Source organism: Rhinolophus hipposideros (genome assembly GCF_964194185.1).
Source record: "Rhinolophus hipposideros genome assembly, chromosome: 8".
NCBI classification, from domain to species: Eukaryota; Metazoa; Chordata; class Mammalia; order Chiroptera; family Rhinolophidae; genus Rhinolophus; species Rhinolophus hipposideros.
Genome location: NC_138054.1, coordinates 53,092,488 through 53,117,965, shown reverse-complemented (window position 1 = coordinate 53,117,965; position 25,478 = coordinate 53,092,488). Strand labels below are relative to the sequence as shown.

Here is a 25,478-nt window from a genome sequence, read left to right as displayed (position 1 = left end):
AAATCCATTTTGATCTCAGCAGAGATCTAGGTACACATGCATATACTTGGCAGCTGTGGGTTGCAGACCCGGTGCTCTGGCTGGTGATTTGAGCCATGTTATCAATACTTGTGAGTGTAAACTTGGGAGATCAAAGCCATTCAGGTCGGAAAGGCTAATATTTAAATTCCAGACTTGCAGGCACAACTCTGAAATTCCATGGCTCATAATCAAGTTCACGTACCAAATCAAATCAAACATTTGTTTGACAGAGTTGTAGGGCTCTGGAGTGTGGGCAGAGTTTGCATTTAAAGAAATTGGGGGTCTGCCCAGAATGGAATTTTGTGAAATTCTGGCTGAGAACAGTTTTTAGGATCAAAGCTCTGCGTGACCCCAGTTGGAGCAAACACATTTTCATGGCCCAGCTTTGATATCATAGAGGAGATGTTTTCAGTCTCCAGAAATAATATATTCTGCTGCTCTCAAGCAGTAAGACCTGGAGATATCACCAGCACTTACCTTGCAAGGTAATATAAAAACTGGAGATAATGAACATTCATTTCCTGAAACATAACAGGCTCTCAACACGTGCTAGCTATGGATTTTTCATTGTCCCTGCTACTCCCATTTTTCTATCTCCCTCACTATTGCCAACATGCAGACCAAAGCCAGTCTCCTTTGGAGATACCAAATGATCGTCTGTCTGCCTGCCTTACTCAGTTCAGTAAACCTTTGTTGAGTGCATTTCACATGTTGGGTAGAATGTAAAACTTATTTTGAAGGCAAAGATGAATAAGACGCATCATCTGGTCACAGGCGGCAGTTCACTCACTGCTAGTTACCATACAATGCAAATGACTTGGAAGCAGAAAGGTCCCAGGTCTGTGGGTTCACAGGTAATGGGAAGAATCAGTCATCCTAGTATAGTGGATTAGCTTTCATGGAGGGCCGGGACCTCCAATCTCTTCTCCAAGTAGTGTAACAAATAGCCTTAGATCCAAGAAACCTAGGTTCAGATCCTGGTTCTGCCACTTTTTGAACTGTGTCATCTAGAACATATAACCAAACCTCAGTTTCTTTGTCTGTAGAATGGGGATAATTATACTATCTACCTTATGGAGGTGTTAGAAGAAATAATGAGCTAATCACGTAGAGCGCTTAGCACTGTTCCTTGTATAGCCAGCACATAGTACATCATTTTAGCTACTACCCTCATTTAAAAAAGGCATCGACTTCATCTTTCATCTTAAAAAACTGATATTCTTACTTAGTCTGCTGACATATAATCAAATTAACTCTCTTACATCCGTATAATGCTTTTTAAAACTTTTACAGTAAGTTGAAACATACCAATTTACCAAAATTAAACCAATTTTGACCTACAGAAATGGCAACTTCATACTAGCTTGTTAAATCACGCTATCCTGCAATGTCTCTTTTGACCGCCACAAAAACTCTGTATGTTGGCACCTGTGGGATTTCCTCCCACAATCTTTTTCTAGAAGCTTCTCCTCCCCCAATCTACATGGATGCTGTGACATCATGTTCAATGGCCCAAGGATAAGCATATGGCCTAGTGGGACCAAAGAGTCCCTTCGCTGAGTTTTTTGTTTCGTTTCGTTTTGTTTTGAATAGAGTCCTAGAGAGCTTTGCTAGCCTTTCTCTAGTAACTGAAGTCATTGGGTGTTAAATTCTGGGGCAATTGGTGGCTATGTTTTCTATCATTGATTATCCAATTAGTATTTACTGAGCACCTTCTATGTTCCAGACACTGTTAGGGGCAAGGGATATAGAAATGAACAAATAAGTAATATCCTTTCCCTCAATGAACTTTATTATATTGGAAGAGACTGAAAGCAAGCAACAAAACAAACAAATACATAAGTTATGGCAGAGTGTGATAAACGCAATGCTGGGACTTTGTGGAAAAAGCTAGACTGCATAGAGAGAGAAGCATGCAGCCAGCGAACCCACTAAATGAAGTAGAGAAAAGGTTGGCGGAGCACTGGTGAGATTTGAGCCTCTGGTTCCAGCAGTTTCTGAGGCCCTTCCTGCTCTTTTGCCATCCTCCCAGCCCCTTGGTTATTCAGCTTTCCTTGGGTCTTGAGCTACCAAAACATTTCACTCGTAGTATAGTTGACTCAAGTTAGGTTTCTGTCATTTGTAATCCTAAGGGTCCATTCTAATATAGCAGTCTAGATGGGAGCATTTATTCTTCTACCTGTATGAATGAAGCAAGTAAGGACGTGTTTGGGAAAGTGGGTCTGAAACTTGAGCCACACAAATCATTTTTGGATATGTAGCTTAAGTATAAATCATGAATAACTAATGTAACCTGGGACGTTACATGAGATTAAAAAAATAATTCATCAGTTTTGGTTGGGTCATTGCTGTCGTCACCATCTTTGACAGCTTTTTATGGTCAACAATGTGGAAAGATTGAAAGGATCAGAGTATCTGGAAGCTGAAAAGAAATTTAAGTGTCATGAAATCAGATCTCCTTTTAAAGATGTGGAGATGGAGACCCAGAGCAGATATGTGACATATTCAGTCACATAGCTTGAGAACAACCAGGTTAGAGCCTTGTAGAAGTTTATTCTAATTGGGGGAAGATAGACAATAAACGAACAAATAGAAAACCACCTGGTGCTGCATGTTAGGAAGAACCTAAAATAACATAAGAGAGCTTGACTCTGTATAGATGGAGGGGAGGAGTCATGTGATTCTAACCTGAGTGATCAAGGAAGGCTTCTCTGAAGAGGTGACATTTAAGTCAGGATCTGAATGGCCAGAGGGATTGGCCACGTGAGCATCTGAGGGAAGAGTAAGTATTCTAGGAAGAGGAGACAGTTGATACAAAAACCGCGAAATGAATTGACCTGTTCAAAGAACAGAAAGAGGAATAGTGTGGCTGAAGCACAATGAAAAAAGGTGGGGACCTGGGGGGTGATATGAAGTGAGGGTGGAGAGGTCACCAAAGGCCAGCTTGTTGCCTCTGGGGCCAAGGGAAAGAATTGGGCTTTCATCCTAAGTGTAACAGGAAGCCATCTGGGTAATTTTAAACAAAGAAGCAACATGATCTAACTTCTGTTTTAAAACCTGATTCTGATCACTTGTTAGACAATGGAGAGTGGAAATAAAGAGCCCGTAGTGGTGCGGGCAAGAATGCTGGGGGTCTGGATAGGGTGGAACAGTGGAGGTGAGAGAAGAGGACGGACTGCAGACGTGTTACGGAGGTTGAGTTGATAGGACCTGCTGATGGCTTGGGGATGGGGGATGAGGAACCTGATCTGGATCAATCGTTAAGTCCTGGGGTTTTGACTTAAGAAACTGAATAGGTGGTGTTGCCAGTCACTGTGGTAACTGAGAAAGATGAAGTTTTCAGGAGGAAAAAACAAACCAACAGTTCTGTTTTAGGGATTACTTTGCACTCTTGTGCAATAAGAGGCGCATGTCTAAGGTCAACAACTGACAAAGTAAACCTGAAAAAGAATCAATAGAAAACCTCAGAGGACACATACCGCTGACTGCTGCTCAGTTACTATAGGGCTGGCTAGCTGGTTCCTTATCCCTTATTGGTTAATCAGTGTGGAGCAGCCTGACAAGTAATCATTGCCATTGTGGCAAACCACAGGGAGGTATGCAGAAATGACCAGGAGCTACAACCTAGCACCAAAAGTTACCAGGTCAAACCCCACCGGGAGATGCAGAGCTGGGCGGGGAAGGGCGTTCCGGGCAGAGGACCAGCATGTTCTCCAAAAGTTCAAGGATGGGCAGGGTCATGGTGAGCTGGAAGAGAGAGACAAGGGCACTTGTGGTAGACTTACATTCTAAGGGGATAGGTCAGTATTCTATTTTGTAGGTGAGAGATAAGTATAAGGAAACATCACAATGTGAACAAGCTGGAAGGAAAAACAGAGTCATTCATTCATTCAACAAATTGTTGAACCCAATCTTTGTGCAAAACTGTTCTAAGTACAAAAAACATCACAATGAATGGAACAAAGACCTTGCCCTCCAGAAACTGATATTTTGGCAGGAAAAGACCTACCATAAACAAGTAATATAGCCATATGTTGGGGACAGATGTGTGCTATGGAGAAAAATAAAGTGGTTTGTGTGTTTTGTGAAGTTTGATCATTTTGCTCCCTGCCCAGTGGAGCTCAGCCTTTCGAGAAAGTGGGTGTGAAACCCAGTCCTTGCTCTAGCTCACTGAGCTCTGCCCAGCTGCTGGTGGCTTTCACACCAAGGAAGCCTTCTTCCTCTTTCCCGGCACAAATCCCTGGAACTGAGTGTACAAGGGTGGGGAGGGGACTTGTACAGAGAGACAACAGGGCCAGGTCTTGTAATACCTTGTAAGCCACTGTCAGAACATTGGGTTTTACTCCGAAGGTGTAGGTTTTCCCAGAACAATGTGGAAGGTGGGAGCAGAAAGAGGTGCCCTATGTTTGTTCCCAACCTTACTTCATTCACTCATCTCTGCCCCTGGCCCGCTTTGGCCAGTACCTTCCCTCCAGGTAGGGAAAGAATCAGAAACTTTCATTGTCTTTCTCTACAATGACATATACCAAACCTCTGATTCTCCATTGGTCCTTAACAGGAAGTCCACCAGAAATTTTCAGGTGTGATGGGGAGAGGGGTAAACCTGTTTATTTCAAACCAAATAACTTCCAGTTTAACCCACTCTATCCCCAAGGTGGTCTTCTTGGTGGGAAGGCTCCAGGATGAAGGAGAGAGATGTCAAGAAACCTGGTCTCGGGTTTGTCCCTGTCTCTGTGTGACTTGGGTAAGTCAATTCCCCTCTCTGTAGGTGGGGTCTGGGGCTCAAACTTCATTCTCTCTAAACTTCCCTCCCACTCTAATATTTCTTAAACCTTTGCCCATTTTTTTTCCTTCTCAAAGATTCCCCGCCTTCTGTCTTTGGTACGCGTACAGCATTGGAAAAAGGAGTAGGAGGCTCTGGGTGGAGAGGGGAATCGAGGCTGGGCGAGTGAAAGGAGTCCGGGCCTGCCTGCTCCAACACCAAGGAGGCCTGGGCAGCTGGAGCCACAGGGGTCTGTCTTGGTGACTGCTGGGGAAAGTACTAACTCTCAGTGCAGAGGGGACTCTGACAGCCTAAATCCAAACCAGATGTGCCAGAGAGAGCAGGGCCTATTACAAAGTGTTGTGAAATGGCCCAGGGGAGGTAAATAAGCAAAAACAGGCCAGTTGCCTAGCAGCACTTACAACAAAACAAGCAGCAGCTTAATTGGCATTGGCCAGGGCAGAACTGCTTTCTGCAGTGAGGAGAAAGGACAGGGAGGGTTTGAGTCTGATGAGGACCCAGGGGGCCTGCTCTCAGCAGCCCTTCCCCACTCCCTGCAGGCTGCTCCTGCTCTCTGAGGTGGCAGGGCCAGTGGCACTGGCTGGCCCTGCCTAGCCTGGCTCCACAGCCTCAGGGGCTTTGCACCAGCCAGCCCCCCACATTAGAGTGGGGGCCTCTCCTCAGTGCTGGGGAGCTAGGGTGAGGGAAGGACCACACCCACCCCTGAGAACTGTGCTCTGGCTGCATCCACCAGAAGGGGGAAGAGAAGGCACAGCTACCGGGGTCCGTTAAAGGTCTCCTGTGTGCCCAGTACCTGTGCTGCACAGGTAATCCTTCAGCATTCATTCCTTCATACGTCAAGTATTTCTTGAGCATCTATTATGTCCCAGGCACTGTGACTGACCTCAGGGATGGACAGAAAGGACAAAAGAGACACACTCTTTGTTCTCCGTCTATAGGAGGAGACAGACATTAAACAAGGAATCACACAATCAAATGCATGACTGTAAATCATGGTAGGGGCTGTGAAGGAAAAGAAAGAGTGGCATGAAACGTGAAAGAGGAGGGTAGGATTTAAACAGAGCCTTCAGGGAAGACCTCTCTTAGGAAGGTAAGTCGAGACTTAAAGAATGAGTAGGCGTCAGCCAGGTGAAGGAGGCGACAGGGAGTCCCAGACAGCTGGAACAACAGGCAAGAAGGCCCTGCGGCAGGACAGACCCTCCGCGTAGGAGGCAAAGACTAGGGGAGCAGGGCTGTGGGGTCTGTGACAGGGTGGCGAGGTGGAGAGGTAGGCCTTTCCATGAGAAGGATGTGGGATTCCGTCCTAAGTGCAACAACAACAAAAAACCCTTGAAGTTTATTTGTTGATGATAATATTAGGGGAATGGCAGGAGGCCTGAGTTGATCAGATTCACATTTTTAAAAGGTTATTCCTGGGTATAATATAGCAATTCTGAAAGGGAACAAGAGAGGAGACAAGAAGGCCAGTTAGGAGACTCCTGAAATAATCCCAGCAGAAATGCTAATGACTTGACTGGAAGAGGAGAAGGGAGCTGAAGAAACAGATAAATTGAAGGTATGTTTTCTATTGATTCCAATATTACAAGTCAGGTATTACTTTCCCATTCACAAAGGTTGCCCACAACTCTCTTGGAGCGGCAGCTCATAAAGGACAGATTTGGAATTAGAACCTAGACCTTCTTGACTCCTAAACCCATGCTCTGTTCATAATACTGTACTGCCTAAAATGTCATATGATCTCACTTATATGTGAAGTCTAAAAAAACCAAAATAAATGAACAAACAAAACAGAAACAAACACAAATACAGTGAACAAATTGATGGTTGCCAGATGGGAGGCGGGGTTTGGGGAAGGATGAAAAAGGGGAAGAGATTAAGAAGTACAAATTGCCAGTTATAAAAATAGTCACGTGGAGATAAAGTACAACATAGGGAATGTAGGTCACTAATACTGTAATAAGTATATACGGTGTCACATGGCTACTAGACTTATCAGGGTAATCACTTCATACGTTATATAAATGTCTAATCACTATGCTGTACACCTGTAAGTAATATAGTATTGTATGTCAACTGTAATTGAAAAAAAATGTTAAAAGTGATTGGTTTGCTCTAATGACCTACTAAGGGTACAGAGCCAACCAGAGCTGAAGATGGCTAGCTCTGGAAAAGTGTGGTGGGGTATAGAGTCACAGTAGGAAGGGAGAGTATTATGTGTGTGTATGTATGTGTGTGCGTGGGGGGGGAGGGGGGAGAGAGAGAGAGAGAGAGAGAGAGAGAGAGAGAGAGAGAGAGAGAGAGGGAGAGAGGGAGAGAGGGAGAGAGGGAGAGAGGGAGAGAGGGAGAAGTAGGCACAGCTTCGCAGCACATTTCCCACCTCTTTGTGGCAGCTTTGAAAAGCATCTCTGGCTACTGTCATAATTCGCCCTTTCCAGTCCAGTGTTTGCTGATGCCCCAGCAATGATGGAGACACTGCTCCTTAGGGGAGGGTTGAGGCAGCTTCCACAGCCCAGTGACAAGCTGGTCTGGGAGTCAGGAGCCTGGAGACACAAGCTTGGTGGTTACTCTTTGGGTCCAGGCTTGGCTCTCAGAACTGCCTGTGGCCTTGGGCTAGTTTATGAGCTCCATTTTCAGTTTGCTTGTCTGCGAAATGGGCATTGTAATACCCGCCTTGTAGGGTTACTGTGTTTAAGTAGGTACTGGTGCTTACCTTTAGCCTGACGCAGAAGAAGCACGCAATACAGTACCCATTTTTATCATGGAAGCTGAAGACCCTTGTCAAAATGCAGCTAAGAGGTCTGTACTCCACATATGCACAGTGAACATCTCCCACTCCTATGATGTGCTGCTATTTGAAAGGCCTGAGAATTGGGAGGCCTGAGCCCGTCTTCTGTCTCTGTTGCACACGTGCTGTGTGACTTTGGGTGAGAGCCTTGCCTCTCTAAACTTCATGTATTCTCAACTATAAAATAAGAGGGTTGTACCAGATGGGATCCCATTCCAGGGCAGAGAAAGTAGATTCTGCTATCCACTTGGGGCTGCTCTGGTGATGGGAAGGAGTGGAGGAACAGAGCACAAAGGATAACATTAACGTAAATGTTTTGAGTTAAATGTGGAGTTTTTTCCTGAACACTCTTTAATATACCAAAGATTCTACAGTTTAGGCAAATCTGTTCTATACAATAGAGGTGCCTGTAGCCACACAGGTGGCTTCTCTGGTCTCCTGGTTTACTTCCTTTTTCTTTCCCCCAGAGACAGTTGATTATCCACGGGGTTGTAGAATCTTTTTCCAGCGTGCAGAAACCCTTTGAGGTTTCCACTGTTGGAGAAACAAATAACAAAGAGGCAAAAGTGGGATGCTAGAAGGAGCCCTGTGGAGCTAGGTTGGAGTTGGAGACATTAGCATGAGCTCCCATTTATTAGTGAAAATACACATGGGTACAGATGAGTGTATACGTAGGTGAATAGACATACCTACTTTTCCTAGCTTTGTCCCCTGAGGGGACCTAGAAACAGGGACACTCCAATAACAACAACTTTAGTGACCAGGGTTCAGTTTCTAAATACCATTCTCCAATAAAAGAAATCAGGATTCCTTGGAGACATACAAGATGAGCCCAGAGTGTCTGTCATATATAGTGGCAAAAATAAAAAAGAAAAAAAAAGCAAGCATTCACAAAAAGGATGAGGAATGTCAGAAAAACACAGAAATCAACCTGAAAAGAACTCCCAATGGCCTGGGCCAGAAAAATTTGATCAATAAAATAAATGACAATTGCAACAAGAGAAATGACAATTGGATTATAACCCAAAGAATAAAATGAATACCCACGAGTCCATATTGACGTAAATAAATGATTGATTGAATAGTAAATAAATGGACAGGAAAGAGTCAATCTTCCTTACAGAATATTCCAATAATGAATGTAAAAGGAACGAGGGAAATAGCAAATCAGCATGAGAACGCAGTAATAACTGCCTCAGGCAAGACCCACTGATGAATGCTGAAATTAATGGATGAAACCGTAAGGAAAAACAAGGTGCTTGCATAGCCTCAAACTATTTTCCTTCTAAATATATATTAATTACTTTGGTGGTTTTAACATATGTCCTAAATTCCTTGATACTCCTGTCTCCAAAGGCTGAACTTAATTTCTGCCCTTGGGTGTGGGTTAGACTTGGTGACTCACTCACTTCTAATGATTAGAGTATGGGAAGGGAAAAAGAGCAATTTTCTAGTAGAGAAACCCGGCACACACCGCTTTAGCAAAGTACTCAAGGTAAACATTACCTGTGATAAGTCATGTTGGTGTGATGTACCCACTGATAGGACGTGATCAGACAGCAAATCATCTCTGTGTATTCCTCCTGAAATCCATAACCTCAGTCTAATCACAAGAGAAACATCAGATTAACACAAATTGAAGGACATTCCACAAATCCTCTATTCAGTAGCAAGGTCAAGGTTATGAAAGACAAAGAAAGATGGAGAAACTATCACAGGTCAGAGGATACCTGGAAGCCATGAGAAGTGACCGCAATATGGTAATGTAGATTGGGTCCTAGACCAGAAACAAGGACATAGATGGAAAAACTGGGGACATCGGAATCATTTCTGTAATCTAGTTAATAGTCATGTACTATTACTCATGTTAATTTCTTGGGGTTGACATGTACCATGGTGATGTAAGATGTTAACATCAGGGGACGTTGGGTGAAAGGTATATGGGAATCTTTGTACTATCTTTGCAAGTTTCCTGTAAATCTAAAATTGTCCTCCCCCCAAAAAAGTAAAAAAACAAAACAAAACAAAACAAAAATTTATAAGTGTAGACTCTTCCAGAGAAAAGATCAGATTGTGTACTTTTTCTCTATCTTCTCAGAGTTCCTAGCAGTCCCAAATATTCTCAAGGAATCCTTGTAGAAAAGAGCTCTTTGGACAGAATGTGTCCTAGTCACATCTGACGCCTCAGCATGCACACGTGATAAGTGAACATGACTCTGGGAGACAGGAGGACAGGGTTCCCAGTCAAGATTCACAATGAATGACTATGCACACCGTCGGAAGCTCACTTAATCTCTGAGTCATGTATTTCTTTGTCCAGAAAATGGGGACAAAAATACTACTTGCTTCATAGGGTTATGAGGATTAAATGAGACAATGCATTATGGGAAAAAGCTTTATCAGTTTCAAAGCCCTGTGTAAATAATCACTGTTAGGTTGACACATAGATAATGATCGATCAGAAGATCCACATGAATGGGCCGGTGTCTCCCCAGCTCTCCCTCCAACACACCCATGCACAGTCAGGGGCGTAGCCTTCCCTTCCAAAGCTCACCTAATCCCGCCACCTATCCATACACACCCTGGATATGTTAACCACATACAGGTCCAGCGCTCTTTTCCTAACACGGATACCATCAGCTTCAGCCTCTGCTTGCTTCTCTTCATATGCTGGCAAAGAAAAAGGAGGAAATCCTGGTTGTCCCATAACACCTAAGGCTTCTTCCCATAATACTATAAAACTCTTATCAAATTGTAATATACTGAGATATTATAATAATAACAATGTCTACCATTCATGGTGGTATGGTAAGGGTTGTATATGGATTAGCTCACTGTTTCCAAGATTTCAGTCATTTTTGCTCCACCTTCATTAGTTTTGTCATATATATCATTATTATCTCCAGTTTGCTTTAACATGTTCAATATAGATTCAGTGAGCTCTGGAAGTCTGTTTATTTTGTTCTATACCCTGAGATGTATTCTTGCCCTGAGCAGGAAAACATATTCCAGGGGTATTTTAGTCAAGAGGTTACAGTCCAGAGATGACACTTCTGTTATATTTAACTCCATTCAACACCAAAGTTTTGTTAATTAGCATAATTGATGTTAGAAATAGGTTTTCATTGATAAAATTAATGATTTTAAAGATGTGTGGGTTAGCTAAAATATTGTGGGGACAATCCTCACCTTTGCATGAATGGCATACAAGATTCTAGTGGAATTTTCACCTTTCACTCTTTGGAATGATGGATGAGGCTTGATTCGAAAACAATTTGAGTCGAGCCACTGATTGAGAGTATTCTGATTGCTGGCTGCTAAGGCGGACACTAGAATAGACGTCTCAGACAGCTGACTGCATGGAACATGAGGGCCCTCACTGCGGGGCTCTGAAGTCTCTGCCTGAGTCTCTGAGAAAGGCTCCCACAGCTGCTCTCAGCCAATCACTGAACGCTCCTGGTTGCCCTGAGATGGGGGGCTCCTCTGATGAGCACCGCCGCTGGCTCAGGAGCCCCAACAACTTTGCCAAACTTCCCCTGGGACTACACTGTACTCAAAGACACTTCCACCCAAGTTTTCTTCCTTAATCCCCTCTCCCCTTCACTCAGAGTCAGACCAGCATCAGGGTCTAACACTCCCCCTCAGGTCCCCCAGCTGCTTCCCCACTTTCTCTCTCACTTTCCCTAATACAGTTCTCACACATTTAAACCCACCTATATCTGCTTCTCAGAGGACCCAGAATAACATGAGTGGCACTGAGAGTGGCCTGAAGACAGAGACAGAAAGATAGGGACTTGAGATTGGCTCATCTGCCACAGGCAGGTGGAGGGGACCCAGTTACAGTTTCCAGGTGAGGCACAGATGGTCCCTGGAACAAGGTGGTGGCTTAACTAATACGAGTTCATCACCTGGTGACCTGGGAAAATTCCCTGGTGGAGGGAAATGCCTGGCAGGTTCAATGATGTAAACATTTGAAAAATATGGGGAACTAATGCCTGAAAGACCAGGGAGTTAGTGGTTACTATTAAGTTGTGTTAGCATCCTGCAGAAGGATAATGAGAGAGTGAGGGCATTTAAGAAGCAGTGAGTGAGTAAGTGTGAGAGTCATCAGCCTCTGTGGCAGCTGACACTCAGAGGCACTCATCATCTGTGACTGAAGGGCATGCTAAAGCCATAACTGAGTACCGCCCGAGCTCCAGAGATGTTTGAATACTCAGTCAAAGCAGGTCTGTTATGAGAAGGACAGGGTCCTGGTGGGAAAACCTGAGACCCTGAAATATGGGACACGGGCATCTGGATGGGTGCCCTGAAGATGTTGATTCTGCTAGCTTCCAAGTCAATATCTAGGGTTAAATCCCTGAATATCTGAGCTGGAGACATTCTGGGCCTAAGAAGGGAGGAAACTGACTATGCACTTAAAAAGAGTTGTAAGAATTAGCTCTTATGTACAAATAGCATCCAGGGGTCTACCCCTGGGATTGGATTTTAAGGATGCTTGGTCAAGGAAGCCAGAAAATAAAGACTGGACAAGCAAGGATTCATTGCCTTAGGGGCACGTTTTGGGGACATAGGAATTAAAATTTCAGGAATGCGGTACAGTCACCACAGGAATGGATGTTAGAAACCTGGAAAAATGATGGTCAACAGCCAGGGAAGAGAACTACTTAAATTGTCCTGGAAAATGGTAGAGGAAGGAGCAAAGCGGCTGACAGATGAGGTGCGCTGGAATTCATATAATATATAAGGCCAGAAGCCCAACCAGAAGACACACCATTCTTCAAGGCCATCAGGAAGACACCGGGTAGAGGAGCACGGTATGGGTACGAAGTTCAGAGGTGGCCCCCTCTGCAGACCAGGGATGATGGCAGGAAAGGCCATCACAGAGATGGACCTGGGGGTGATGGCCCACCCACCCGCTCATCCACCACGTAATGGAGTCAGATACTAGTGCTTAACCACCAGAAGCCAGCAGTCCACAATTACTGGAATGACCAGCAAGGCCAGCAAGGGAGCCTGGCCCACAGGGAGTTGAGGAGATGATTAATAGCACATGATGTCCTTCGGAGCACGCTAGATGGACAGTCAACAAGGGTGGTGCTTAACATATGTTAGCAAGGAAAATCAAAAACAGAAGAGCAGGAAGGTTGAGGGCAACCTTAATAAAAAGTCACGGTGCTTTCTCAGTTCACATACCTAATCGAATTTCCCAATCCAGAACCTATTGTTTGAAGAGGTGATTGGGTCCCTAGGAGGAAAAGCCCTGCGACCCCATGACAGGTATTATACTACTATGATCCCTCCCCCAGGCCCTTCCTAAGTAGACCTATTACCATTTACCTGGGTGACTATTCTGAGTGAAAGGGGGATATCCAGACATTTGGAGGACTATTGGACACAGGATCTGAGTTGACATCAGTGTCCTGAGTTGATGTAATGTCCAGAGAGCTAAAGTGTCATCGCAGTTCCCTGTTAGAGTGGGGGCCAGAGTCTTGGACTAGCCATGTGACCAGTATAGCCATACAAGGCCGCATACTCAGAAGGGCCTGCATGTGGTGTTTAATGCTCTGTGATTGCTATCTTAAAACTCTTCATAATTTTATCTTTGAATTTGTTTTATACGTGAAGACTAATGGGACATTGGACTGTAGTGTGACCCCCACCCACTACTGCCTCTTTAGGACAAGTTCTCTGCCACCTGCTTCCCTGCTTCCCTTACAGGACCTGCCCAGCCGCCCCCTCGATGTTGTGTGATCACTGCTGTTCTTCAACCTGGGAGGGACCTGGGGATGGGCAGAGGAAGGGAGGGGGGCCCAAGCATCCCACAGCATCTCGGGTGGGCCATGAAAGCAGCTGCTTCTGCCCTGTAGTACCACAATATACTTAATGGGTGACGGGTCAGAGGCTGTGAGCAGGCTTCTTGCTTACCCCTGATCTGGGTACCAAGCATGTCCTGGGGCAGGTATTTAAAGACCCTTGGGGGTTGCCTGTCTGCCATGAGCTGGGATGGCAGGCCTCGGGAAGTTAAGATGCCTAGCTCAACTGCCTCACATCCTGCCCTCAGGTCCGGATACCGTGCATTAGTCCAATGGCTGATGAGAAGGGGAAGCCGACAGTCATTAGGCCAGAGTGAGGGAATGTGCACCCTGCTTTACCGGGCCGCCTTGCACTCACCCTGCAAGGATCTTTGTGCTCAGGAGTGATCCATCATCTGGCTCTGTGCCTCATGGGAGAGGGTAATCCTCTTTCTTTCCTTCCAGGCTTCCTGAGTCTGGCTTATATTTGCCTCTTGTGGCCATTTTGAGGCACCCTTAGGGACAAGCTATGAAATACAAATGTGTAATTTTGGTGTTTCTGCAGACAAATTGTATACTCTGATATTTGCATTTAAAGTAGCCATAATAAATGGTAAAATTAACGCTAACAGTTTCAAATTCTGATTTTCATTTACTTACATTAAATAGCAAACAAAAATACCATGACAAATTGAGACAACACACAACAGACAGGAAAATCTTTATATGCACCATTCATGGCACTTTTTTGCCTGCTTTTTTGAACAAGGGGTTCTGCACTTTCATTTTGTACTGGGTTCTGCAAATTGTGTAGGCAGCCCTGCCTTCAGGAGACAGGTAATAAATGAAATCCTGGCTAAAGTCCCACTCATAGTAAGCCCACTGGGCCATGGACCCACCCAATGGTAATTTTCTCAGACTGTGAATGTATAATTAGAATGTCTACATTTGGCAACTGAAGTAATCCCCCATTAGGTCCTTGGGTTGTGGGGTAAAAGCTATCATGGTGAGGAAGGCAAAGAAAAACTCTGAAACTGCTCCCCACCCCAGCCAAGACAGTAAATCAAAAACAATCACATCCTGAGAGAGTGGGAGATTAATCTCCCCATTAAACACTTAAAAATTGCAGGAATGGTGGTCCCCTATAATTCATCAGTTCAGTTCCTGCAGAAAGCTGATAGATCCTGGAGACTGAAGACTCCTGCAGACATAACTCACTAGTACCCCTGACTGCAGCGGCTGTACCAAACGTCGTAATCCCGCTACAACTGATTCATAAAAGGCTTCAGGGACATGGTATGCCACCATTAGTTTGGCAAATGCATTCTTTTCCATTTCAATTTAAAAAGAGGATCAGAAAGAGTTTGCATTCACATGGGACAGATGAGAATATTCATTTTCTCAGGATTATGTTAACTTGCCGGGCCTCTGTTGTGATACAGCTTGAGCGAATTGAACAGAATTCTGGTCTTTTACATTGATCATATCATGTGGATTGGATAAACTGAACAAACAGTGGCTAGTATGCTGGAAGCCTTGCTAAGACACACACACCACAGAGGGTGGGAAATCAACCCTACAAAGATTCAGAGAGCTGTCACTACAGTGAAGGTTTTATGCATCTAGTGGTCCAGGACTTCCTGGGATAGTTCCTCCAAAATAAAAGACAAATTGCTGTATTTTGCATCTATGAGTATCACTCAGCCGTGGCGATGACCTCCAACTGACCCTGCACCTAGCTATCATTCCCTCAAGATATGAAGTCCAAGGCTGAAGCATCCGATTGGGCCAGCATTCGTCAGTTTCTCGTGGTCTAGTGCAGAGATTCCCAACCAGTAAGGTACCTCTTCTGGGGACAGCTGGACAGGACCTTGGGGCTTTGTTCAGAAGCACTGTCATCTGGGCTCTAACCTTCACTCTATTTAACTCAGGGTGCTGTATATTCATCACTGTGGTGTGGAAAATGCTGAGAAGCACTATTCTAGCTGCCTGGGGTAGAAAAAGGAAATGGCTTTCTTCTTAGACACAAAGCCATGCTCCTATTCCAATTTAAGAAGAACTTCCAGGCATTTGGCAACCCCCAAAATGTCCACTCCAGTGAGGTACTTATTAATTTAATAGCTTTTACTTTTTATTTACTTTTAAATGTTTTTTTTTTTTAATCTTTCAATTACAGTTGACATACAATATTAGTTTCAGGTGTACAACACAGTGATTAGACATTTATATAACTTATGAAGTGATCACCCCAATAAGTCTAGTACCCATCTGACACCATACATAGTTATCACAATATTATTGACTATATTCCCTATGCTGTACTTTACATCCCTGTGACTATTTTTATTTTTTAATTTATTTTTAAGATTTTTATTAAAATATAGCTAACATACAACATTATATTAGTTTCAGGTGTACATCGAAGTTATTCAACAGTACCCACCTGGCACTATGCAGTTATTATCACATTGTTTATTATATTCCCTATGATAAAGAAGTGATCACCATGATAAATCCAGCAACCATCTGACACTGTGCCATGCTATCACAATATCATTGACTATATTTCCTATGCTGTACATTACATCCCCAAGACTTACTTGTTTTATACCTGGAACTTTGAACCTCTAATTCTTCTTTATATTTTCCCTCCATATTAATTATTCAATTTGAGTTGGTATTCAGTATTATTTTGTAGTAGTTTCAGGTGTACAGCATAGTGGTTAGACATTTATATAATTTAGGAAGTGATCCCCCTGACTAGTACCCACCCTGGCACTATACATAGTTATTACCATATTATTGATTATATTCTCTATACTTTACATCCCCATGACTATTTTGTAACTACCAGTTTCTATTTCTTAATCCCTTCCGTTTTTCACCCTGCCCTCAAGCTCTCTCCTATCTGGCAACCATCAAAATGTTCTGTTTCTATGAGTTTATTTCTGTTTCATTTGTTTGTTGATTTTGTTCTTGACATTCCACTTATAAGTGAAATCAATGACATTTGTCTGTCTCTGTCTGACTTACTATACTCAGCACAATACCCTCTAGGTCCATCCATGTTGTCACAGATGGCAAGATTTCATTCTTTTTTATGGCTGAGTAATTTCCATTGTATATATGTACCACCTCTTCTTTATCCAGGCATCCATTCAGGGACACCCAAGTTGCCTTCATATCTTGGCTATTGTAAATAATGCTGTGGTGAACATGTGGACAAGCATGTCCCCTCAAAATAGCATTTTGGGTTTGTTTGGATAAATACCCAAAAGTGGGATTACTCGGTCCTTCTTTGTCTCTTGTTTTAAATTCTATTTTGTCTGGTATAAGTGTTACTACTCCAGCTTTTGTTTGTTTCCATTTTCATGAAATATATTTTCCATCCCTTTACTTTCAATCTGTGTGTATCTTTCGATCTGAAAGTGAGTCTTGCAGGCAGCATATATAAAGGTCTTACTTTCTTATCCATTCAGCTCCCCTATCATTTAATTGGAGCATTTAAACCATTTGCATTGAAATTAATTATTGATAGGTCTGTAATTATTGCCATTTTCTTATTCATATTATTTTATTTTTATTTATTTTATTTATTTTTGTCTTAAAAAGTCCCTCTAAGACTTCCGCTTTGGTGGTGATGAATTCCTTTAGTTTTTTCTTGTCTGGGAAGCTCTTTATCTGTCCTTTGATTCTAAATGATAGCTTTGCTGGGTAGAGTAATCTTGGTTGTAGGTCCTTGCTTTTCATTTGAATGAATATTTTGTGCCAATCCCCTCTCACCTGAAAAATTTCTGTTGAGAAATCAGCTGACAGTTTTATTGGAACTCCCATGTAGGTAACTAACTGCTTCTCTCTTGCTGCTTTTATGATTCTCTTTTTGTCTTTAACCTTTGTCATTTTAATTATGATGTATCTTGGGGTGGGCCTCTTTGGGTTCATCTTGTTTGGGACTCTGCACTTCCTGGCCTTGTATATTTATTTCCTTTACCAGGTTAGGGAAGTTTTCTGTCATTATTATTTCCATTCCTTGCTCTCTGTCTTCTCCTTCTGGTACCCCTATGATGTGAATGTTGGTATGCTTGATATTGTCCCAGAGATCCCTTGAATTCTCCAGTTTTTTGGATATTTTTTTTCTTTTAGCTGTTCTTATTAGGTGTTTTCTACTACCTTATCTTCTAAATCACCGATTTGATCTTCTGCTTCATTTAATCTACTGTTGATTCTCTGGAATGTATTCTTCATTACTGTTATTGTTTTTAGATTGCACATATAAGTGAAATCATGTATTATTTGCCTTAGTCTGACTTAACGGTATTTCAGTAAGCATAATACCCTCTAAGTCCATCCATGTTGTTGCAAATGGCAAAATTTCATTCTTTTTGTGGTTAAGTAATATTCCATTGTATATATGTACCAACTCTTTATCCATTTTTCTGTCAATGGATGTTTAGGTTGCTTCCATATCTTAGCTATTGCAAACAGTGCTGCAGTGAACATAGAAATACATATGTCTTTTTGAATTAATGTTTCGGGTTTCTTCAGATAAATATCCAGAAGCAGAATTTCTAGGTTCTTCGTTGTCTCTTGTTATAGCCTTTGTTTTAAAGTCTGTTTTATCTGTTATAAGTATTGCTGCCCCAGCTTTTTTTTTTTTCCATTTCCAACTGCATAAAATATCTTTCCATCCCTTTACTTTCAGCCTTTGTGTGTCTTTCAATCTGAAATGGGACTGTCATAGGTAGCGTATGTGTGGCTCTTGTTTTCTTATCCATTCAGCCACCCTATGTCTTTTTTTTCCTTTTTTTTCTTTTGCTCTCCTGTGCTACATTTTACTTTTTTAATTTATTGGGGTGACAATTGTTAGTAAAATTACATAGATTTCAGGTGTACAATTCTGTAATACATCATCTATAAATCCCATTGTGTGTTCACCACCCAGAGTCAGTTCTCCTTCCATCACCATATATTTGATCCCCCTTACCCTCATCTCCCTCCCCCCACCCCCCTTACCTTCTGGTAACCACTAAACTATTGTCTGTGTCTATGAGTTTTTGTTTCTCATTTGTTTGTCTTGTTCTTTTGTTGTTTTTGGTTTATATACCACATGTCAGTGAAATCATAGGGTTCTCTGCTTTTTCTGTCTGACTTATTTCGCTTAGAATTATACTCTCAAGATCCATCCATGTTGTCACAAATGTTCCTATTTCATCTTTTCTTACCGCCAAATAGTATTCCATTGTGTATATATAGCACAACTTCTTTATCCATTCATCTATGGAAGGACATTTTGGTTGTTTCCATGTCTTGGCCACCATAAACAAAGCTGCAATGAACTTTGGAGTACAAATGTCTTTATGTATAAATGATTTCAGATTTTTTGGGTAGATACCCAGGAGAGGGATTGCTGGGTCATGTGGTAATTCTATTCATAATTTTTTGAGGAACCTCCACACTGCTTTCCATAATGGCTGCACCAGTTTGCATTCCCACCAACAGTGTATGAGGGTTCCTTTTTCTCCACAGCCTCTCCAACACTTGTTGCTATTTGTCTTGTTGATGAAAGCCATTCTGACTGGGGTGAGGTGATATCTCATTGTGGTTTTTATTTGCATTTCTCTGATGATTAGTGATGTTGAGCATTTTTTCATATGTCTATTTACCATTTGTATGTCCTCTTTGGAGAAATGTCTCTTCAGGTCTTTCTTCTGCCCATTTTTCAATTGGGTTGTTTGTTGTTTTGTTGTTGAGTTGCATGAGTTCCTTGTATATTTTGGATATTAGCCCCTTATTGGAGGCACTGTTTGCAAAAATCTTCTCCCATTCAGTTGGTTGCCTCTTTATTTTGTCGATGGTTTCTTTTGCTGTGCAGAAGCTTTTAAGTTTCATATAGTCCCATTTGTTTATTTTAGCTTTTACTTCCCTTGCCTTTGGAGTCAAATTCATACAATGCTCCTTGAACCCAAGGTCCATAAGTTTAGTACCTATGTTTTCTTCTATGCAGTTTATTGTGTCAGGTGTTATGCTTAAGTCTTTGATCCATTTTGAATTAATTTTGGTACATGGTGACAGATAGCAGTCCAGTTTCATTCTTTTGCACGTGGCTATCCAATTCTGCCAGCACCATTTATTGAAGAGGCTGTCTTTTCTCCATTGTATGGCTTTTGCTTCTTTGTCAAAAATTATCTGTCCATATTTATGTGGTTTTATTTCTGGGTTCTCAATTCTATTCCATTGGTCTATGTGTCTGTTTTTCTGCCAATACCATGCTGTTTTGATTATTGTAGGCCTGTAGTACAAGCTAAAGTCCACCCTATGTCTTTTGATTGGAGCATTTAGTTCATTTACATTTAAAGTAATTGTTGTCATTTTATTATTCATATTTTTCACCTTTTTTTCTTATTCTTAAAGAAGTTCCTTTACCATTTCTTGTAATATTGGCTTGGTGGTGATGAACTCCTTTAGTGTTTTCTAACACAGGAATAGCTTTTATTTTTTAAGCACTTACTATGTGCTCTACGTTCTGCCTCTCAAAATAAACCAGGTCCCTCTGGTTAATATATATTAGGAGTGATTAAAACTATTTCCTGAATAATTTGAACTGTGTGAGCGTGATGTTTCTTGTTTTTGTCATTTCCGGTAATTTCACTTTGTGGCTCCTGTTTTGTTTGTTTGTTTGTTTGTTTGCTTTGTTTTCTGTTTTTAACCAACTTGGACTAATAACCTATTTGTATCATTCTCTGTTGCGATGTGTGACCTTCCTTCAGAATCCCACGAACCTGTATTGCGATTCTTCTACTTGAGTGTGCCATAAGATTCATAGTGATGTTTTTCCTGCCCTGTTACCTCCTACATCATATCATCTGCCAGAACGTATGCACCAAGGGTCAGTGCTGACTGCACTGCAGCCCTTACCTCCTGAGAAACTCTGTCCTACTTTGGGCCCCCTTAAAAACTGACAGCCTTTTCTGTCACCCTGTATATGAAATAGAGCAGAAGTCTTATATATGGAATGGGCTGCCACAAGAACTGAAGGAAGCCTACCTGGTGCCATACTTCGGACAACTTTTGGGGAGACACTGGGTTTTCTGCAGGAGCTGTCAGCATGACCCTCCATATACCAGGAAATGAACTTTTATAAGGTTAAAGCATGGACAGTTTATGGTTATCTGTTAAAGACATTAACTTACTGTGACAAATACTGATGACCAGCTCAGCAGCAACATTCTGAATAGCTTGTTCTTGTGCTAGCATTGAGCTCTCTCTTATTTCCAAGCCTCATCCCTTTACCTTCCCATCAATTCTATGAACAAGGCACAGGGTCACCTAGTACATACAGTGCCTTTGCATGAATTTCTTAAAGGTGTACCTCTCTGGGTAGATCACTAGAAAGAAACAAACCTTCCTTCAAGCTGAGCACAGTCTCCACTCACTGCCCTCTATCCAGGTGCCTTTCTATAGGACACAGCCTACATAACTCTGCTTGATGCAACCTACACAACTCTATTGGCATTAACTATGCATATATCATTCCAATCTATTTATTTTCCACCCAATTCAACAAGAATTGATTCCTTTTTGTGGCAAACATTGCTATGTATTTACCAAACCTCATTTCCTTTTCCTCCTGAGCACACAGCTGACTACATTTCCCAGCATTCCTTGCAGTTCTTTGTTTCCAAAAGGCTGGCCTCTGGCCAACAGAATATAGAAAGAAGTGATGTACTTCCAGGGGTGACCCATACAAACCTCTCATACCATCCACTACTCTCTGTCTTTCCCCAGATGTTCATTGAAGTTAGCTAGAAGAGGGTAAAGCTCCAAGATGGGAGGGGCCTGAGCTCCTGATTTTTGAATGAGTTGTAGAAATGAATCCCTCCCTCCATATGCTAGGAAATGAACTTTTATTAGGTTAAAGCACTGATAGTTTGTAGTTATCTGTTAAAGAAGTTAACTTATTGTGACAAATACACTGTTTGCAAACAAGAATCCTGATTAGTCCTGGTCTCCCTATTGTTACTAAATTTTATCCATGTCTCAGTTATGAATATAAGCTTCTTAAAAATGAGACCTAGAGTTTGACATGCATTTTTTATTCATCTAATACGTAGCTCAGGGTTGGCCTGTAGGTATATTAGAGCCAGAGGATTCTTTAGAAACGTGTAGTTCAATTCTCCTTGTCCCAGTTGCCTCTCCACCAATACACTTTTCACAAAAAAGAAAACCAAGGTTTGAAGAAAGTGAAATAGTAGGAACTAAATGAATATTCAATTGAATAAAATTATGTGTAACTGTTGATTCTTAATCCAGTTTTCCATATTCACTGAGTTAGAAAAATGTTTCCTTTTTGTCCTTGCATAGTTTTTTTTTTTTTTTTTTTTTTTTTTTTTAATAAAAGGAACTTCATTAGTCATCTATTCTATATAACAAATTACCCCACAACTTACTGGCTCAAAACAACACACATTTATAATTGCAATTCTGTGGGTCCGGAATCTGGGTGTGATTTAGCTGGGTGCCTCTGGCTAAAGGTCTCTCCTGAGATTGTAGTCAAATGGTGAGGCTGCAGTCTCATCTGAGGGAAGACTGAGGGAGGGAGTGTGATCTGCTTTCGAGCTCACTCATGTGTTTGCAGACCATGTGGGTCTGGCTACAGAACTGACTATCCACATGGCAGCTAGCTTTCCCTAAAGTGAGCAATCCAAGAGAAGGTATCCAAGATGGAAGCCATAGTCTTTTTTGTAACCTGATCTTAGAAGTGGCATCCTATCAATTCTACATGAACACCAGAAGATAGAGCTCAGTGGGGGTCACCTTAGAAGCTGTTTACCACAGGAACATTCTAGAATTTTTCAAGGAGTCTTAAAGACTGCCAGAGTTCCCTGAGCTCTTTTCTACAAAGTTCTCCTTTTTCTTCTCCAAACCTAACCTAATATGTCAGTGAGTGTATTGGTTCAGGACACAGTAGGAGACAGAAAACATATCAGTTATTTTAACAGAGAATTTAATATAAATAATTGTTAATTCAGTGTGGAAGAACTAATATACCATGTTTCCCCAAAAATAAGACCTAGCCAGACTATCAGCTCTAATGCATCTTTTGGAGCAAAAATTAATATGAGACCCGGTATCATATATATTATATTATATTATTATATTATATTATTATTATTATATTATATTATATTATTATTATATTATTATTATATCTGGTCTTATATCAAAATAAGACCGGGTCTTATATTAATTTTTGCTCCAAAAATTAGAGCTGATGGTCTGGCTAGGTCTTATTTTCAGGGAAACATGGTAGCAAAAAGAGTAACAGAAGGTAACAACTGCAGGAAGTTGCTATCCCTTGTAGTCTTAGGGGAACAAAGGAAGGAGTTGGAATAATTAAAATGTAGAAATTTGAAGGAAAGGCCCTGTGGACTGAAACATAAGGGGTTTTGCTCAGCTGGTGCTAAGGTCTCAGTTTAGAGGAGGAGCTGTGGTACTGCAGCCCAGACCCCTTAGGAGGGAGTGCAGCAGCTCTTACTGATGTCTCTGAGGAGATTCAGTGAAGCGGGTGCTCTAAGTACTGGAAAATTGTCAACTGGTAGGAACTGCTGCTGCCAGGGTGAAGAGGCAAGACTGGGATGACACTGACAGGAAGAGGAAGAAAACCGGGAAGAGCCAGTCTCCTCTTCCTCTGCCAATCTTACAGTCTCTCTCTAGCATCCCCTATTGGTAGAGTCTAAAAGGGAACTGCCTGCAAAGGAGGCATTTGGTTTGTAGAGTCCCAGCCAATGTTCTCAAAACAGTACTGAAAAGTGTGAATGGCGGGGGTGGGAGTGGGAGTCGGGGGCATAGGTGGGGGAGGGTGTTGTAACTGAGAGACAGTATCTTCATAACTTGTGCATAGAGCCATCCCCAATGCTGGTGACAGTCATTTGGTATATTCTTTACTTTCCTTAAATGGTCTGTTATAACCAAATGTCAAGTGCTGACATTTGCACATCTCATTACAGTTTTTTTGAAGTCTATTATTTTATTTAAACTTACGATAATAATAGAAATCATTCTATTCCTGTTGAAGAGAATGGTGCCCAGATAAGTCAAGTGCTTGCCTAATGACATACAATCATACATAAATGGTAGACTTGTGTCTCTCTGATCTCCAGTCCAATGTCTTTCACTATACCATACTGTCTTCTCAAAATTAGTCCACAGAGTAAATGAATCAATGACCCTATCTTTATTAGTAAATTCTCAATTAACCAGAAATTAATACATGCAAGCATATTTAGTAATTATCATTTTAATGCTCGAGTGAATAAAATTTCTTCCGTTCATTCACCAAATATTTGACGAGTGTACTTTATGCTGTGGAAGGAGATAAAACCTTAAATAGGATAAGGTGTCTGTCCTGAAGGATCTAGTGTAGGAGACAAACATTACATTCCAGTGTGTAAGAAGTGTTATTATAGGGGCTATAAAAGATCCAGAGAGAGAAGAGCCTCCCTATTGCACTTGGCAAGGGGAGAGGAGGGCAGGAGATCAGGGAAGGTTGTGGGGAGATGACAGAACAAGGGGAGTGTTACAGGAATAGGACACAGCCTATAATGGATCCAGACGCAAGAAAGAGTAGGGTTCGTTTAGGGGAACTGCTTTTGTAAGTGCATCAAGATTCCATCCTGGAGAATGGGGAGAGGGGAAGAGACTGGAGAAGGAGAAAGAAGTACCAAGTCAAGAATAACCGTCTTAAGTGGTCCCATTGTAGTCCTGCGGGCAATCGGGGAATCTTGTCTCAGGAGTCTGCTCTTAAAACAGCAGCAAAGCCAGAGTTTGCATCTGGCCCTATCCCCTGTGTGCTTGAGGTAGCAGAAGATAAAGACTTTCCCCTCTCCTGGGCCCCCTGGACTAAGGGGATTATGCTCTACGTAGCCAGAACCAGGGCCTGAGTCCACTGCTGATGAAATTCTCATCTTTCTTCATTCCATTAGATCACTCTTTGATGTCACAGGACATTTTGTAGGGAAAACATATGCCAAACTTTCCCCCCTAATATCTGCAGTGCCCCCACAGATAAATCAAGGAGGAGAAAGTCCCTATTTGGAAAGTCCCAGGTGACCGTGTTTGTGGCCCTTTGTGTTTTCATTCTCCCTCCCCTAGTTCTCTAAAGATCCCTCTCTGAAGTCACCATAAACTCTAAATCCCCATCTGAAAATACAACACAAAGAATTCCACTCCACTTAATAAGCCCAAACTCACTACTCTTTGTCATCTACCGCACTGAGATGTTTGCAATGATTGAGGTGGAGAAGAAACTTGAACTCCTTTAGAAAAAGGTCTTGCAAGCTCACTGAGCAGGAGTAGCTGAGAGCCACTTTTGGTGGGTGGTCACATTCTTAAATACTTTACACATTCAACAGTGGTTCTCTCTTGGGAGTGGGATTACCAGGGCACTTCTACATTCTGTGTTTTTGTATTTCTCTATTTGAGTTTTTTCACCACCTGTATATGGAACCACACATATGTGTAATTTAACAAATGAGTGTATAAACATATACTTAAACCCACTAGAGACATTCTTGTCACTAAAAAAGAGTGTGAGGTATGCAGAGTGCAGGAGTTGAAGGGACTTTTGAAATAGACCCTTACCCCAACTATGGTCTGCGGTCCAGCAGCAAGAGCTTCACTTGAGAGGTTGTTAGAAATGTAGATGCCCCCATCGACCCTAGACCTGCTGAATCAAAATCTGCATTTTGATAGATCCCAGGGTGATTTATATGCACATTAACATTTGAAAAGCCTGGATCCAGTCTAACCCACTTCCAGATTTTCACTACTAAGGAAACAGGTGGGGTAGGGGGAATCATTTGTCAAAAGTTCACACAGCTTGTCAGCATCAAAACTAAGGTTTCAATTCCTCTCTTTAGAGTCCCAGACAAGGACTCTTTCCATGCCTGCAGGTTGCCTCTCCAGCTTGTGGTCTTCCTAGAACCTTAGCTTAGTTTTCTGTACGTTATAAGTGAATGCAGTCTAGGTCTCAGGGCAACATAGAAAGTGAACACTAGTTTTTCCACACCGCTCAGTACTGCTGGGTGAGAAAAAGCAC

The 25,478-nt window shown here is 42.0% G+C and overlaps 1 protein-coding gene across 3 annotated transcripts in view; it reads left to right on the top strand.

Moving 5' to 3' along the window:
- The window catches only part of FGGY (FGGY carbohydrate kinase domain containing), a 661,235-nt gene that overhangs the window by 81,893 nt on the left and 553,864 nt on the right, over nucleotides 1-25,478 (top strand). For all 3 annotated transcript variants that reach the window (XR_013993878.1, XM_081057761.1, XM_081057771.1), the window contains exon 2: nucleotides 4,676-4,765. Coding sequence is in view for 2 of the 3 variants with exons in the window: in XM_081057761.1 (XP_080913887.1) it covers nucleotides 4,717-4,765 (49 nt within the window). In the remaining variant the exon portion in view is untranslated. The remainder of the gene's footprint in view (nucleotides 1-4,675; nucleotides 4,766-25,478) is intronic.